Source organism: Vombatus ursinus, unplaced genomic scaffold, assembly GCF_900497805.2.
Source record: "Vombatus ursinus unplaced genomic scaffold, bare-nosed wombat genome assembly UNPS02014798.1, whole genome shotgun sequence".
NCBI lineage: Eukaryota > Metazoa > Chordata > Mammalia > Diprotodontia > Vombatidae > Vombatus > Vombatus ursinus.
The window spans coordinates 56,007,202-56,024,696 of NW_020954576.1; the positions used below are offsets into that span (position 1 = coordinate 56,007,202).

At 41.7% G+C, this 17,495-nt stretch overlaps 2 protein-coding genes across 2 annotated transcripts in view; one reads left to right on the forward strand and one right to left on the reverse strand.

The window, feature by feature from the left end:
• The window catches only part of LOC114049445 (nuclear pore membrane glycoprotein 210-like), a 126,725-nt gene extending 111,670 nt beyond the window's left edge, over positions 1-15,055 (forward strand). Inside the window, exons 35-39 of the mRNA XM_027870703.1 lie at positions 7,173-7,423; positions 12,266-12,473; positions 13,766-13,870; positions 14,728-14,802; positions 14,882-15,055. Of these exons, the coding sequence (XP_027726504.1) occupies positions 7,173-7,423; positions 12,266-12,473; positions 13,766-13,870; positions 14,728-14,802; positions 14,882-14,979 (737 nt within the window). The 3' untranslated portion in view covers positions 14,980-15,055. The remainder of the gene's footprint in view (positions 1-7,172; positions 7,424-12,265; positions 12,474-13,765; positions 13,871-14,727; positions 14,803-14,881) is intronic.
• A 289-nt stretch (positions 15,056-15,344) lies between these two features.
• Positions 15,345-17,125, reverse strand: LOC114049640 (40S ribosomal protein S27). Its single transcript, XM_027870915.1, has 4 exons — positions 17,019-17,125; positions 16,690-16,798; positions 16,007-16,117; positions 15,345-15,429 (listed from the first exon to the last, which is right to left on the reverse strand). Exons 1-4 carry the CDS (start codon positions 17,022-17,024, stop codon positions 15,401-15,403), a joined length of 255 nt encoding a protein of 84 aa, XP_027726716.1. The 5' UTR covers positions 17,025-17,125; the 3' UTR covers positions 15,345-15,400.
• Between the last annotated feature and the right edge of the window lie 370 nt (positions 17,126-17,495).

The window sequence follows — 17,495 nt, forward strand, 5'->3', positions numbered from 1 at the left end:
ATAGAGAGTTTCAAACTTGGGGAATTGTCAAATTTATGGTGCTAATAGGACATATCTAGGTAGATATATCGCCTGTGTTGCTGGAAATGTAGATCTGGAGTTTAGAAAAGACAGAGAGAGAGAGAGAGAGATGTACACACACACACACACATTGTTATTGTTCAGTCATGTCTGACTCTTCTTAATCCCAGGGATCATACTGTCCATGAGGTTTTCTTGGCAAAGATACTAGAGTGGTTTGCCATTTCCTTCTCCAGTTTTACGCAGGCAGGGGTTAAGTGACTTGCCTAGGGTCATGCAGCTACTGTCTGAGGTCATATTTAAACTCTGGCCTTTCTGAGTCCAGGCCCAGTGTTCTATCCGCTGCACCACCTAGCTGCCCCATATATATACATACACATATATATGTACACATACACTCTTTTTTTTCCCCAAAATAATCTGCATAGAAGTGGTAGTTGAAGCCTTGGGAATGAATGTGCTCACCAATGGAGAAAGCATATGTAGAGAAAAGGACCAAGGACAGAACTTTGAGAAGCAGGTGAGGAAAAGGAGAAAGAACAGTTAGAAAACCAGGAGTGTTGTATCACTGAAGCCAAGGCACTGGCCTCTGCTCTTCCTCACACAGGATATTCCCTCTCCCCTCTCTGTGTCTTTACACAGTACCTTTGGTAACTTTGTTTCCCCATATATGGAATGAAAGACTCACCTCCTTTTCTTAGAACCCTAAGCTCAACTCAGATGCCATTTCATAGGTGAGATCTTTCCCAATTCCTCTAGCTTCTTGTGTCTCCCTTCCTCCCCTGTCTGCCCCTTGAAAATACCTTGTATTTACTTGTATGTGTGACAGGTGGTGTGTGTGTGTGTGTGTGTGTGTGTGTGATAACTGAGCTAACAGAAGCCATAGCCATCCACACCTTGCTGCTTTCTGCAAACTATAGAGAAGCAAAGGAGTGCAACATTGTGTGTATATGTTTGAATTTACCATTTTATTAAAATTTTTAAAATTCTGAACTTGAACACCCCAAAATATGAACATTTCTATCTACACAGCAGACCACAAAAAGAGAATTGTATATGAAACCGATGGAGTGCTCAGGGCCCCAGCCCTAAGATCATTTCTCTGGAAGCCTCCCAATTTCTCAGTAGGCCCCTGTCCTGTGAGAAAATTTTCTGTTGTTTCAGAATACATTCTCTCACCACAGCAGAGAGGTGCCTAGCCCAAGGACTTTTGTCCCTGGCTGGCCTAAGGACTCTTCCTCTCACCACATCCCCAAGGTCCATGCCTCTGACAACTCCCTCAATGTCTGATATACTCCCTACACTTTCCCATCCATTGCTCCCAAAGACATCTGGCTTAGATTACCTAATTAGTATCCCTGGCATTCCTTTCCCATGCCCCTTTTCCATATAAACCCCAACACCATCCTCAGTTTCTCGAAGGTTCCATAAAGACTTTTGCCTGCTTTTGCTAAAGTGTTACAATAAACTTTTTGCCACTTGACTAAGAGAAGGTTTGAGTGTGTGAATTCATTCCAGGCAGCTCTGCCTTAGAATGCTTAGGGTCCCAGAACCCCCAAAACATTTTCCAAACCATGAATCAGCATTTTATATCATGTTCTTTTTTTTAGCCTGTAATAAACTCCACGTACTACTTTCAAAGCTGTCCTGCTTATCTGTGCTTCCTTCTGATCTTCCTTCAGTTGTCTGTGCATTACTTAAAATGTTTCAGTCACCCTCTTCTTTGGAGAATTATTACTGTCCCCCTAACTAAAAACAAAAGAAAAAAATCCTTGTGGTAAAGTCACACAAAATGAACACACACAGTGGCCATTGTGCACATTGAGACCATCACCAAAACCTTGGTCAGGAGGTGGGAAACATACTTCAGCATAGACCCTCTAGAAGTCACAAGGGTCATTGTATGGAGTAGAGTTCTTCAATTTTTCAAACTTGTGTTTTTCTTTACTATGTTGTTGTCATTATATAATTTCTTCTCCTAATTCTGTTAATTTCACTTTACATCAGTTCACATGACTCAGGATTCTCTGGAATAGCCTCTTTTGTCCTTTCTTCCCATGCTATAATATTCCATTATATTCATATACCACTATTTGTTCAGCCATTTTCCACTTGATGGACACCCCCTTAGATTCTTGCTCTTTGCTTTTCCTTCTAATTTTCTCTTCAGGATCAGGAAATTGGTTTTGCTTGCAACTGTTCCCTTCCTTCTAATCCTCCCCCACCCCACCATTGTGTTTGATGCATTTCTATATCAAAATGTTGGGAGAGGGAGTGTATATTCAAACCTGAACGTATTTCAAATAAAACTGAGGTTCTCCCACTGTCCACTCCCCTGCCCCTTCTTCTATATATATTTGTTCTGCTCACACACCCCAGTTATGAGAAAGACCCTCTTCTTCCTTTTCTGTAGACTAGTGGTATTCCTTTTACTATCCTTCTGTCTCTTCCCACTTTTTAAACCTGCAGTACCATACCAGTCTTCTCCTCGTCCTCTGCTTTTCTTACTTAACTCCTTAACATCCTTTGATGACAGTGAGATTCTGAAGAGATATCTGTTTCTTCTCCCCCGTTAGAAGGTTAGCACCACATCATCACGCAGCCCCTTGCAGCTGCTCCAGTAAATTGACCTTTCTGGGTTTCTTTTCACTTGTGTTTGTATTTTAAAGTTCCTGCTCAGTTCTGGTCTTTTCATCAGAAATGCTTAAAAGTTCACCATTCCATTTAAGGTCTTTTTTTTCCCCAGTAGGATTATACTCGGTTTTGCAGGGTGTTATTCTTGGTTGTAAATCTCTGTCTTTTGCCTTTTAGAGTATTATATTCCTACATCTCCTCTTGTATTGAAAGTAAAAACTGCCAGGTCTTGTGTGATCTTTACTAGTTCCTTGGTACTTGAATTGCTTCTTTCTAGATGCTTACAGTATTTTTTTTCTTTGATATAGAAAATAGGTTTTGGCTGTTATATTCCTGGAAATATTCCTTTTGAGTTTTATTTCAGGAGGTCATTAGTAGATTTTATCTTCACTTTGCCTTCCAGTTCCAAGAGATCTGGGCAGTTTTCATTTATTTTCTTGAAATACAATGTCCTGGCCTTTTTTTTTAAACCAATGTTTTCAGGGAGTCCATTGATTCTTAAATTCTCTCTCTTTGACTTGTTTTCCAGGTCTGTTTTCTATGCCAGCTGTCTTCTACTTATTCAGTCTTTTTGATTTTTCTAATATTTTTTGCTGTCTTATGGAGTCATTTATTTTCATTTAGTCTAATCTAATTTTCAGGAAGTACATTATTTGGGTAAGGTTTGCCACTTTCTCTTCTAACCTGTTCGCTCTCCTTCCATTTCTTTCCTCTAGAGCTTTTATTTCATTTTTGTGGAAAATCCATTTTTTCCCTGTGAGTCTTTGCTTGCAGTTATTACAATTACTTTTTTTCTTCTAGGCTGGATTTTTGGGCCTCTCTAGATCTACGATTTTTTTTTTAATAGTATAGTGGTCAGTGTCTTCGTTGGTTTATTCATCTCTCCAGCTTTAGTTCCTGAATTAGGGTTTTGTACCAAGGCTAGACTTTGCCTCCTTCTAGGATTTTGGGTGGGTTGATGGGCCCCCCCTGCCCTGCCTTGTTTTTGTTCTGTGTAACTTTAATTCCCTATGCTGACCGCCACATCCTAAGGTCAGAATTCCTGGATCTTTGAGGTTCAGTGTGCTGAATTTTTTTTTCTTCCTACAAAGGGATATTTACTTCAATGATATAGCAAAAACAAAGTACAAACATTTCCCCCACTATCTCCACAGCATACTTTCCTAGAACATGGTATTTCCTAGAACATGGAAAATGATCCCACAGGATGGGTAGCAAACTACATTCATGAAAGGAATCAGTCTTTGGGGTAGTAGACACAAAGTTTAGCTAAGGTCTACATTGTATTGATATACCAAGTTCATGCCTAAGTGTGGCATGACTGCAGGGTGAGTCCTTTAGCTGGCCTGGGGTCCCAAAGGACAGTCATTGCTTGGTCCCTGGAGCATTAATTCTATAACAGCTACAAAGCCTAGCCTGGTTTCTGTTTCTTGCGTTCCTGTGGCTTACTCTTCCAACCAAGGTCAGAAACTTCACCCCACCACCTCCATTCCCCCCCACACACACACCTAAAATGGAAAAGAGAAAATGAAAAAGGCCAGTGATGGAAACCCATTTCTCCAAGGGCCATAGGACCTCAAAGGGGAAAGGCCCTAGGGTCTTTCCCTTTACTGCATAATTCCTCACTTTATGCTATGAGAGAGCCACCCTGAGTTCCCCTATTTGCAAATGGAGCAAGGAGCCAGAGTGCTGGATTGTTAGGATCCACCTATGGCATCTCTGGACGGAGTTCTAGGGGCCTCAGAGCCCCGGGGTACCTGGGTTGTCTACAAGTTTAGCTCTGTTCTACCACACTGGTCCTGCCACTCTGGTCACTTCCAGGGTGCCCACTTTGTGCTACTAACTACCCTGGAGCTTTCTGGTGGGGGCGGGGAAGGAAGCTGCACTTTTGCTACCTCCAGACACAGAGACTTACAGGCTATTCATATTTCTGGCCCGTCTCAGGTCATAATGGAAGGCTGCCCGCTTGTTTCCCTAAGCTGACCGTGGCTTTGCTAATAGCCCTCTGCTAACTTTGTGCAGTTCTGGGGTAGAAGTCATTTACTGTAGTTTCTCATATTTCTTGATCACTATTCAGTGTGATGCAAATCTCAGATTTTACTAAAGTGCTTCTGGCAGGGCTAGGCAGTCTGATATGATTCATGCAGCCATCTTGGCTGGAAGTATACAGCATGTATTCTGAGGTTGCCAGCCTGATGGCTCCATCAGAGTATTCAATACATATGCTCAGGCTTTCCCAACAGACAGTATTCCCACTCCTCACCAAATACTGCTGTCCTGAAAGTGCTTAGATTATTCTCCCTCCCGATGCCCTGAGCCCTCCCAGGCTTGTGGGCAGTGTAGTTGGCCTCCATTTCATTATTGATGATTGGGAATGAAAATGGATCATTAAAATGATGGAAATTTCAGTTTGACTCACCCTACCTCACTTTTGGAATATTCCTTTCAATCTATCCAACTCTATAGTTAATATCACTCTATAGACTAACCATACTGTATCCACACAGTTCTGGAACCATTAAAATCAAATGTGCCAACATCCCTGGAACATGATTTAGGGCTGTCAGTCTACTCCTCTATGACCTCATGCACCATCTGTGTAACTTTCTGGGCCAGAGTATCTCTCCCTGGCTGCTGCTCACCTATGTTTTCCTGTTAGAATGTTTGTACAGTATTTGTAACCCTAGCACCTATTTCAGTGCCTGGCATGTAGTAAAAGCTCAATAAATGCTGTTGGCATCTTTCAAATAAAAAATGTTTCCCAGATTTGGACTGGCATCCAGTTGAATTAATTCACCAGTATATTTGTCTTGAAAAGCTGTTGCAGATGGATAATGTACTCAGTCCAGAACTGAATAGAGAAAGAGATTTTGGAAAATGTACAGCATTTTCAGTGATCTCTTCCACACAAAAAAATTAAAACATCAATATTATCGCATTATACTCTATATAGCTATGAGTCAGGAAACATCAGAATCTCATTTTGAATAAAAATTTCAGGTGACCCAAAGCGCAGTGGGAAAGCTGTCTGTTGGATGAGGGAGGCAGCCAGACTGCAGGGTTTAGAAGCAAGTGAGAGGAGAGGAAGTGGAGGTACTAAATTTAGCCTTTTAAAGAGTTTAGCTGAGAAAGAGGTAACAAATAAAAGACAATAGAAATAGAGTTAGTGAGGATTTCTTAAGGATGGGAGAGGCTTGGGAGTCTTTCTACTGAGAAGGAAATGAACTGATAGAGTTTGAAAAGAAAGAGGATGACATTGGGGGTAATCTGCTAATGAAGATGGAGAGAGATAAGATCAAAGGTACATGTAGAAGAGGTGGCCTTGGTGAAGAGAAGGATCACCTCTTCATCAGATCCTAGAGTGAAAAAGGAGATAGCAGGGGATAATGTCAAAGGTATGTGAGATAAGAACAGGAGCTTTCAGAGAATGGCCTCAATTTTTTTTTTAGTGAAGTAGGACTTGTAAGTCCTCAGCTGAGAATGAGAGATGTAGTACTGAGGGAGACTTGGGATAGGAGAAGATTTGGAATGGGCACTGGTATAGGATAGAGAGGAGCTGCTCTAAAGGCCCAACTGAAACTAGATAATATAAATTTGCAGTAGATTCAGCACAGTTTGTTAATTCTTCTAGCCTCTGTTTGGTAGCAGGTAAGCCAGAGCAAAGAAGGCACATGGTGGGAGTAATACAGGGATGGTATTTCCTAGAACGTGGAAAATGATCCCACAGGATGAAGTGTTGATGGGTAGCAAACTACAATGATGAAAAGAATCAGTACATCAAGGAATACATCACCGTTGAATTATGGAAAAGGCGAGAAACTTTTGGAAGAAATCATCAATAGGACTTCATGACTGATTGATTATCAGGGCAAAGGAAAAAGATGAGTCAAAATTACTGAGGTTTTGGGGCAGCTAGGTGGCGCAGTGGATAGAGCACCAGCCCTGAAGTCAGGAGGACCTGAGTTCAAATCCAGCCTCAGACCAAACACTTGACACATACTAGCTGTGTGACCTTGGGCAAGTCACTTAACCCCGATTGCCTCACTTTAAAAAAAAAAATTACTGAGGTTTTGAACCTGCATGACTCAAGTGTGATAGTACCATTGACAGAAGTTAGGAGGGTGAGCCAGAGAGAAAATCATGAGTTAAAATCCATTTCAAGTTGATTGCCTTCCTTTAAGAAGTCAATTCACTACCTGCCTTTCTTTCCTATTCCATTAGCCCCAACATTCTCAGTTTGTATTAGTCTGTACTAGTTGATATGTTGCTTTGTAAGTATTTGTCAATAATTTTTGCATATATATGTTCATTTGCACATCTGTTCTATTTCTTTGGTATTCCCCTGCTTAGTCCAGAAGTCTGTGAAATGGATACTCAACACAGATTTAATTTTCATTCCCTCCAATTCCCCTCTCCTTTCCCTAAGTTTATATGCTATCTTTCCTACCCCATCTCTTTCAGACTGACCACTAAAAGTCCTGTGAATCTTCCTGCTAAATATTTCCCTCTCTCTCTAGGGGTTTATGTCTGCCTAATTACAGTCCGACCACAGTCTGAGGAGCTCCTTCAAGCCTTGAGTGTGGCTGACACCTCAGTCTACGGGTGGGCCACATTCATCAGTGAGCGTAGCAAGAATGGCATGCAAAGAATCCTCATTCCCTTCATCCCTGCATTTTACATCAACCAGACAGAATTGATTCTTAGCAGCAAACAAGACATTGGAGAGATAAGAGTTCTGGGAGTGGACAGAGTATTAGAGAAACTGGAGGTATGTTTTAGGATGAGCCAAAAAGAAGGAAAAATAAATTTTAAAATAAGATCTGTATTCTTAGTGCAGATGGTAAAAGGAATTCATGAAAATCTACTTACAACATTCTGTTTTGGAATCTTGTGTCCTGCTCTAGGATATACAGCTTAAGGATAGAAAAGCTGTAAAAATGTGAAGTGTTCACTATTTGTTGTTGTTTGGTCATTTTCAGTCATGTCTGACTTCATGACCCCATTTGGGGTTTGCTTGGCAAACATACTAGAACAGTTTGCTGTTTTCTTCTCCAGCTCATTTTACATATGAGGAAACTAAGGAAACAGGATTAAGTGACTTGCCCAGGGTCAGACACTTGTAACTGTCTGAAGTCAACTTTGAACTCAAGAATATGAGTCTTTCTGACCTCAGACCAGTCCTCTATCCACTATGCCACCTCACTGCCCACATGTTCTACCGCAGACGCATGCAAATAATTTTAAAGGATTGGAAAGAAAGATTAAAGGACATAACCTGGAGATGAGAAACCTGAGGGAATTGAAGTTCTTAAGCTGAAAATAGCAATGAGCCGATTGTTCTTCATCTTCGAAGAGATCAGGACAAAGCTGAACTGGAGTAATGGTTAAATAAACAGGAGGAAGCGTTCCCTTCCTTGTATTTACTGAAGGGAAACTGTCTATTCCTCCTTCGAGATCTTTGAGTGCGTTAGCCCTGCCACATCCTGTAGTTTGTTCGGCAGAGTAATACCCAAAGGGAGGGAGAGAAATGAATGGGAGGGACTTAAAGAGTTTTTCCAGTATTAGCTGATTACTAGTACAAGAAACTCAGAATTTTTACTAAGCTTTTTGAAACTCTTTTTTAACATTGCAGTAAATATTCTTCAGCTTTCATTCTCTGAGCAATAGCACATGATACTTCTAATAATCACAAGCCTCAACAATCTATTAGGATCAGCACTTTGAAACCATTTTAAAAATTCTAGTTAATAACATATCTGTTTCTTTTCAGTCCTGCAAATATACAGATAGGCTAGGTCTGACTGTTCCCTCTTCAATCCTTCACTACATAAATGAAGCAAAATGGGGACAGGAATTATACTTTCCATTTTACAAATGAGGAGCAAATTAGATTAGGTGACTTATTTGTATCAGTAGTACACATAAGGCTCCCTGCTTCTGTTTAATACCCAGAGACCGTGCTTAGTCCGGTACCCTAACCCCTTCTCCCACTTTCTTCTCTTCTACATCCCCCAGCATCTTTGGTTCCCTTCAGCTAGGTAACTACAGTGGAAAGGGTTTGAAAAGGATGGAGTTGATTATATTAAATTAAAAAGTTTTTGCAGAAACAAAGACAATGCAACCAAGATTAGAAGGAAAGCAGAAATCTGGGAAACAATTTTTATAGCAAGTTCTGATAAAGTCCTCATTTCTCAAATATGTAAAAAAACTGAGTCAAATTTATAAGAATATAAGTCGTTCCCCAATTGGTAAATGGTCAAAGGATATGAACAGGCAGTTTTCAGATGAAGAAATCAAAGCTATCTATAGTCATATAAAAAAATGCTCTACATCACTTTCATTAGAGAAATTAAAACAACTCTGAGGTACCACCTCATACCTATCCAATTGGCTAATATGACAAAAAAAGGAAAATGATAAATATTGGAGGGGATGTGGGAAAACTAAGACTAAAGCACTGTTGGTAGAGTTATAAACTGATCCAACCATTCTGGAGAGCAATTTGGAACTGCCCAAAGGGCGGTCAAACTGTGTATACCCTTTGATCCAGCAATACCACTACCAGGGCTGTTTCCCAGAGAGATTAAAAAAAGAGAGAGAGAGAAGGACCTATTTGTACAAAAATATTTATAGCAGTATCCATCCCCAGATGGAGAATTGATGGTGTGTGAATGCAGATTGAAGAATACTTTTTTTTTTTCACTTTCAAAAAAATATATATTTATAGCAGCTCTTTTTGTGGTGGTAAAGAATTGGTAAGTGAGGGGATGTCCATCAATTGGGGAATGGCTGAGCAAGTATGATTGTAATAGAATAATATTGTGCTATAAGAAATGATGAGCAAATGAAAAAATGACTGATTTCAGAAAAAAAGAAAGATTTAAGTGAACTGGTGCAAAGTAAAGTGAGGAGAACCAGGAGAGAACATTGTATACAGTAACAGCAATGTTGTACAATGATCAACTGTGAATGACTTAGCTATTCTTAGCAATACAGTGATCCGAGACAATTCCAGAGGATTCATAATGAAAAATGCTATCCACATCCAGAGAAAGAACTGAGAGCATCTGAATGCAGATTGAAGCATACTATTTTTCACATTTTTTAGTGTTTTTTTTTCCCTTTGGTCTGTTTCCTCTTTCACAACATGACTAATATGAAATATGTTTTGCATAATTGCACATATATAACCTATATCAAATTGCTTACCATCTTAGGGAATAGGAAGATGAGGAAGGGAGGGAGAAAATTTGGAACTCAAAATTTTATAAAAAATGAATGTTAAAAATTGCCTTTACATGTAATTGGGGAAAAAATTAAATATCATTTAAAAAAAGGATGGAGTTATCTCTGAAATAAGGCCACTACCCTTCTTTAAGTTTTCCAAGGGCTAGTATCCACTATTAACCATAGGAAAATAGAGACTTTTAAAATAACCAAAGAGTTAAATTTTTCAAATTTTTTTCAAATGAAAGTCTGCCTTCTCTCCTTCCTACTTCCCTGACCTCCCTTGCCCTCCCACTCCAACGCCGCCCCCCCTGCAGAAAGAAAAAAAAAGCTACAACTCTGTTACAGACATATATAGTCAAGCAAAAAAAATTCCCACACTGAGCCATATTCACTCTTGAATCTATCACCTCTCTCTCAAGTGGTGAGTGGTATATCATGGTTGGTTATTGAGTTAATCAGAATTCCTAAGACTTTAAAAGTACTTTGTCTTTACAGTATTGTTGTTATTGTATAAATTGTCCTGGTTCTGATCACTTAATTCCACATCAGTTCATGCAGTTCTTTGCTGGTGTCTTTGAAACTATCCCCTTCGTCATTTCCTATAGCACAAAAGTATTACATCACATTTATATACTATAACTTGCTCAGTTGATTGGTATACCCCTCCCAGTTTCCAATTCTTTTGCCACCTCAAAAAGAGCTGCTATATTTTTTATACATGTGGGTCCTAGGGGCAGGGAGCTAGGTGGCAGTGGATAGAGCTCCAGCCTTGGAGTCAGGAGGACCTGTGTTCAAATCCAGTCTCAGACACTTGACACTTACTAGCTGTATGACTCTGGGCAGGTCGCTTAACCCCGATTGCCTCACCAAAAGCACACACACGCAAAAAAAAGCCATATGCTCAACCAATCATATAGAGGTACTCACACCTTGTAGCTGCCAAAAGACTACATGTAGGGCCTTTTCTTCTTTCTTTGATCTCTTTGGAATATAGCTATAATAATGGTGTCTTTGGGTCCAAAAGTGTACGTAGTTTACATAGCTTTTTAGACAGTTCCATATTGTTTTCCAGAGTGGCTGGACATTTCATAGCTCCACTAAAAGTGCGTTAATGTATCTGTTTTCATATAGCCCCTACAACATTTGTCATTTTCCTTCTTTGTCAATTTTGCCATTCTGAAGGGTGTGAAGTGAAACTTCAGAATTGTTTTAATTTGCATTTTTCTAATTTTTAGTGATTTAGAGCATTTTTATAAGACTATTGATAGGTTGGATTTCTTTCTCTGAAAACTACATTTTCATATTCTTTGACTATCAATTGGGGAATAACTCTTATCCCTATAAATCTGAATCAGATTTAACCCTTAAAAAGGGTTAAATTTAAATATGTGAAATCTTTAGAATGGGGATTCCTTTTTTTTTTCTCATCATGGACCCCTTTGTCAGTTTCATGAAGCCTCTGGATCCCTGAGAGTAATGGTTTGTTGCCTACATTCATAATTGAACAAAATGCTAAACTTCAGCTAAAGGTTAGTCAAAATAAAGATGTCATTTTTCCCGTCCAAGTTTACAGACCCCCTGAAACTTGAAGGGTCCATGGACCCCAGGTTAAGAACTCCAGCTTTATAAGGTAACCTTGTTTGTTGACTGTATTAGCTTATTTCTGAAGTTCCTTCCAAAGCTAAATCCTATTATCTTATATAAGTAGTGCTGGACTTCATCTTTCTTTGTTCCTTTCTGTTGTCCCTCCCTCATCTTTTTGGGCTTTGCATTTGGGTGGGGGGGGTGGGGATACTGTTTTGTTTTGGAGTGTGAGGTATCAGGAGTCAGCTGTTCAAAACCCTCATTCTTTTTATCTGCTTAAGTCTCTTTCATGGGCAATTGAGGGAAAACCTCTTCTCCAACTCCCATTCTTTTTGGGGTGAAAGAGGTGTGGTCCATTGAACCTACAAAGTCCTAAGAAATGTTCATTCTATATCCATCAAATGTTCAATTCAGAGGCATAGGCCGAGGGTTAATGACCAGGATTTGATTTTAACATCACTAGACACTAGTTTTCTGACCATTGCTAAGTCACCTGTACTCTGGGCCTCAGTTTTCTTTCATGTAAAATTGGGTTAATACCTTATACCTCTCAGGCTTGGTGTAAAAGCATTTTGCATATTGCAGACTTGTTACTCACCTCAGTGTAGTGAGGAACTGTGAAGATTCAGACTCAATATCAGTGTTCCCCTTTTACATGCAGGAAAACTAAAGGTTTGTAGTTTCATATCGAGCCATAGCCGGGTCTCCTTAGGATCCACCTCCCTGCACTGCTGTGGGTGTTGGAATGAGTTATTTCTGCCCCTTCAAACAAGCGCTACTTTATCTTCTCTTGCAGGTCTTCCCTAGCTCTCCAGTCCTGGTCGTCTCTCCCCATAAGAGATCATCCCTCATTCCAGGGTTGGCCATCTACCCAGTTCGGGTTGTCAACTTCACATCACTCCAGCAGATGGCAGCTCTGGTCTTCATCAACATCTCCTGTACGCTGACAGGCCAGAGAGAGGCAGTGCCAGTGAGGGCAGTAACAGAGAAATCCAGCATGGGTGGTAATTTCCTGGCTCCTTAATGAGATTCCTCTTTCTGGAGCAGCTAAGGCCAGAACTTCCATTTCACTCAGCTTCTGCTAACAGAGATTTTAATCTAATCCAAAAGCTATCCCATTGCAGGGGGGATGGAGGGGGGTGGGGGTGTGGAGGAACATGTTATTCCCACTTAAAAGGAAACATATCTGAATGCCACAATGATAACCCAGCACTTCATTGAAATGCTTCCTTTCTTGTCATCAAGCTCTAGTGACCTTCCCAGCTTCCAAACCCAACATGTAATAAGGGTCATGATCTCCAGGTAGCCTTTCTTCGTTTATAAATGATTCTGTTGCCTGCTTCCACAAGCCCCACGAACATCAGTATTTGTACATGTCGTTACTTTGTTATGTTGCTTAAATTTGCCTGGCATAAGTTCTTTTTTTTTTTGGTATGTCATCATTTACTTTTTAAGCTAGGATAGAGTGCTGGGCCTGGAGTCAAAAAGACTTATCTTTCCTAGTTCTAGTCTGACGTCAGATACTTACTAGTTGTATGACCCTGGGCAAGTCACTTAACCCTGTTTGCTTCAATTCCTCATCTGTAAAATAAGCTGGAGAAAGAAATGGCAAAGCATTCCAGTATCTTTGCCAAGAAAACCCCAAATGGGGTCACAAAGAGTAGGACACAACTGAAATGACTAAATAAAGCACCCAAAGAATACCTTCTATGTCCCTTACAGCACCCAGCCCATGAGTCTGCTTGGTGGGCATTCAGTAATCTTAACTAATGGTCCTGCAGCCGAGGACCCAGGCCCAGCTTTCCAAGGCCAGTGTGCTCTTCACCAGGGAGTTAACCTAGTTGAAGTTATGGCCTTAGGAGTAGTCAGAAATAGATGCAAATGGGAATAAGGGCCAGGGAGGGCAAATAGCCCATGGTCATGCCATTAGAGTATAATGCCTGAAGGGTTGAGACCATTTTACTCATCTTTGTATTCCCCTAAATACCCAGCAGTGCTTCCCATATTAGAAGTAGAGTCACACCATCATAAGTAACTATTTGCCAAGCCACCTTAGCCTAATCGCTAAGGAATGGATCAGTCAGGTTAACTTACAGAAAAGTGCATGAGTGTACAAGTCCCAGTCCTTTCACCCATTTTTGGTTTTCAAACCAAATCGGTTAGGCTTAAGTTCATTTTTGTGTATCTTAAGCATAAACAACCTTTATTAGGTTACAGGCTCCATAAAGATTAGATATACCAACTATTCCCATATTTTAAAAAACCTAATTTTCTTTTATTTTTACAAAACATTTAGATCACTGTGACGGTTCAAGTGTTATACATCAGCTGATCGTGTCTTATCAAGTTTTTCTCTTTACCATTTTTGCTGGTGTTGCATCAATAGCAATCTTCTTCCTAGGTGAGTAAACCAATTGATTAAATCTTGTCATGTTTTCATTCCCCATCCAGATTGCAGGTTCCTCTACAGTCTAAAGGAGGTGGGAGGCGGGGAAGGGGGAGTGGGGGATGTAACCGGATGACTTTTGTTTCACTCAACGACCCATCCACACTTAAGTCCTGTCCCAGCTTATTGGTATGGGATCTTTTAGTGGAATTGATGGCTTTGTTCCACTCAAAAGCTGGAATTGTATTATCTATTTGCTTAGACCTATGTGCTAGAGTACCTTCATGAGGGATAGCTGTTCAAGCATTTTTTAAACGCCTACTATATGCAAGGAACAGAGGCAGTATGGCAGTGATTAGCAGTCCAGAAGACCTGGATTCAAATCTTCCTGATCTTGGGCCCTTCACTTCGAGCTCCTTGAAGCTGGGGACAATGTTTTTTACTTTACTTTGTATTCCTGTCTCAGCACAGGGTCTGACAAACTATGTCCTTTTGTTGATGGACTGACATCTTTGTAACTCCCTAGTACACAGCAGACACTTAATAAATGCTTTTTCATTCATCTCGGGTGGTGGGATCAAGGCACATCTCAGGTGGGAAATCCCAGAGCGTAACATACTTTTTAGACCAAAAATTTGTAATACAGAGCATGTTAAAGAATCCTGACTATTCAGTGAAACCCCTAAATATTAAGAAACCCTCATTCACATGTTTAACTCCAAAAGTCTAATTTTAGAGCATCTTTTCAGTGAGCCCCAAATCACACATGCCACCCTCCCCCAAACACCACACACTGTTTTAAAACCTTCACTCCCACCTCCATTATCTTTGTCTTGGTGACAGTTTCCCTGACTGCTTTTTCATTCTTGCAGCATACAATGCATTCCTCAACCGGATCCAGACAGTTCCAGTTGTCTATGTCCCAACCTCAGGAAGTGCACAACCAGGTAAAAATAACTTTGGGGATAACTCTTATCCTTATGTGAAAATCATACTGTCTTCAGCTCTCGCCCTTTCTCTTTCTAGGTTACACTTATCCGTCCACAAATTGTCAATTCACGAATACACAACCTCCACCTGGCCAAAGGAGGCTGCAGTACTGGTTATGGAGTGTGAGGCGTTAACCTACAACTGGAAAAAACCTGGCTACATTTAGCAGCTGGGCTACTACAACTCAGCCCAAGTAGAACTGCCTCTCATCAAGGCAGTAGTGAAAACTCCAAATAAAAGGATCAAAACGGATGTTAATGCTTTCTCTTGTTGGCTTTATCTCCTGCTCCCCTCAAACCAATTTCATTACTACTTTCTATCTAGCTTTATGGATTCAGGTTAAGAAAGTATTAATTCTTAAAGATGACAAATTCATTCTGTTAAAATATGAGGTCTAGTGCTTGTCACAAAGAATGTTGCAGCCTTTCAATTCTTCTAGTCTTTAATGTTCACTATTGACAGGGCCACCCTCACAACATTAAAAAAAGACAGCGAACAAAACTGTATCAAATTTGTTTTATTCTTTACAGTTTCTCAATCATCTTGATTCAGTAATTAGTGCTGCTTCCGTCTGAAGGAGCATCCTGGGAGAAAAGTAGTAAACTGTTAGTTGTCACCTTAGTTACCTCTAAGTCAAAAGATAAATTTCCCCACTCCAACCCCTCATGGGCCTGGAGTTAGAAAGACTCATCATCCCAAGTTCAAATCAGGCCTCAGACAATTAGCTGTGTGACCCTGATCTAGTCACTTAACCCAGGTTGCCTCATTTTCTTTATCCATAAGATAAGCTGGATAAGGAAATGGCAAACCACTCCAGTTTCTTTACAAGAAAACCCCAAATGGAGTCACAAAGAATCAGACAGGACTGAAAAACAACAAACCTCTTTTAACCATTTTTTAAAAAACTTCACCATTACCCTAATTTACTTTTTCCTGCCTTGACTTAACCTCCCCACCCATCTGATTTTTTCTATTTCCCTCTTTCATTTGACAGCTAGGTTCTCTCTCAGAAAAGCCACAGGGATAATTTAATTTTAACACCTCCTTAAACAAAGTTTTCAGTAATCTGCTGATTACAATTTTCTTAACTGTTCATCATCACAGAAGTTACCAAAATCCACCTATTTCAGAAACCACCAGAGCACTAGCTTCAGCACTGACCTTCTGTGAGTCTTGCCTTTCCTCCAGTAGGCTGACAGAGCACAGTGGAGCATCCCACACAGAGAACCACTGTTTGTGCGTGGCTGAAGACAGTGGTGATTTTATAGCACCCTGAAAGGAGCACATCAGGCGTGAAGACACTGCCCACCACCACTCCTCAATCATAAGCACAGTGCCCCACTCCCCACACACCCCTTCCAAAAGCCCGCACAGCACGGCCCCTAAAAGTTTGATGAGTTTCAAGACGGAGACAAGCCACGCCTCAATCCTATCAATAAAACCTCAAATAAGAAAGCAGAAAGGGCTAATTGCCAGGCATAGACCAACCAGGCCTCCCCCAAACTATCAGGCAGTGACGTTTCTAGGCACAGCCCTCCAAAGACCCTTATTGTTCTTCCACGAGCCCCCACAGCCGTCCTCCTGTTTGGAAATGTCAGGGCGTTGGGTCAGTATTCCCCGGAAAACAATATTAACACCTCCAAGGAAACACACACACACAAACACAAACACCACCCCACCCCCCCCCCCGCAGGACTGGGTTGGGGGGCCCCGAAGGGGCTCGGCCGCCGCGGGCGGGCGTGGGCCCGGGGTCACTGAGGCGCGTGACGACCAGGGGTAGACGTGGGGAGTGGGGAGGGTGGTCCCCGGCCGGACCACGCGGCGCCACCGGCGCGTGACCTCACCCGGGCACTTTACGTCCATGAAATACGAGTTCGGACTCTGCACCAGGCGCTTTTTCTTATGTTTCCGCTTCTCCTCCTCGGGAGAGGGGTGCAGGAGGTCTTTCGCGAGCTGCGAGGGGGCGGAGAGGAACAGATTAGCGAGCACCGGGAGGGAGGGGAAAGGCAGCGGCCGCCATGTTAGAGCCCCGTCTCCTCCCTCGTGCACGGGGGCCCCGCTGCTGCCCGCGTAGCTAAGGTCGTAAGAGGGGCTGTAAGCAGGGGGCCCTCCACGGCCCGCAAACGATCTGGGGCGGGCAGAACATGGCTCCGGCGGAGCGCGAGCAACTCACAGGCATGTTGGCGCGGGGAGATCTTCACCGCCGGAAAAGAGCGAAAGCGGAAATCCTGCTCCTTATATACTGCGTAAGGGCGGAAGTGACGCGCAGGCCTCACCAGGCCACCATCTTGAGGAGGTCGTTCGTATCCATGCCTGCCTATCTAAAGGCTTCTTCCAAAAGGTGGCGGTCATGTAAAGAAGGTCGCGGAGAGATTATGGTGTCTCTACGGCGCCTTCAATTTTGGTTGGTCATGCCGACATCTTGAGAAGGTCCTGGATGGTGCTTTAGGGTAATAGTTGATGAATTAGCCCGTTCCCTGCCGTCTGCCTTCACCACTTAGCCTCCCGTAGTGAGACGCCTGAGTAGAACGCCACAAATAGAAACTGGCTGAACGAATTCCAGATGTAATCGAGTGGATGAGCATTTATTAAGCGCCTACTTTATGCCAGCTAGGTGGCGCAGTGGATAGAGTACCAGGTCTGGAGTTAA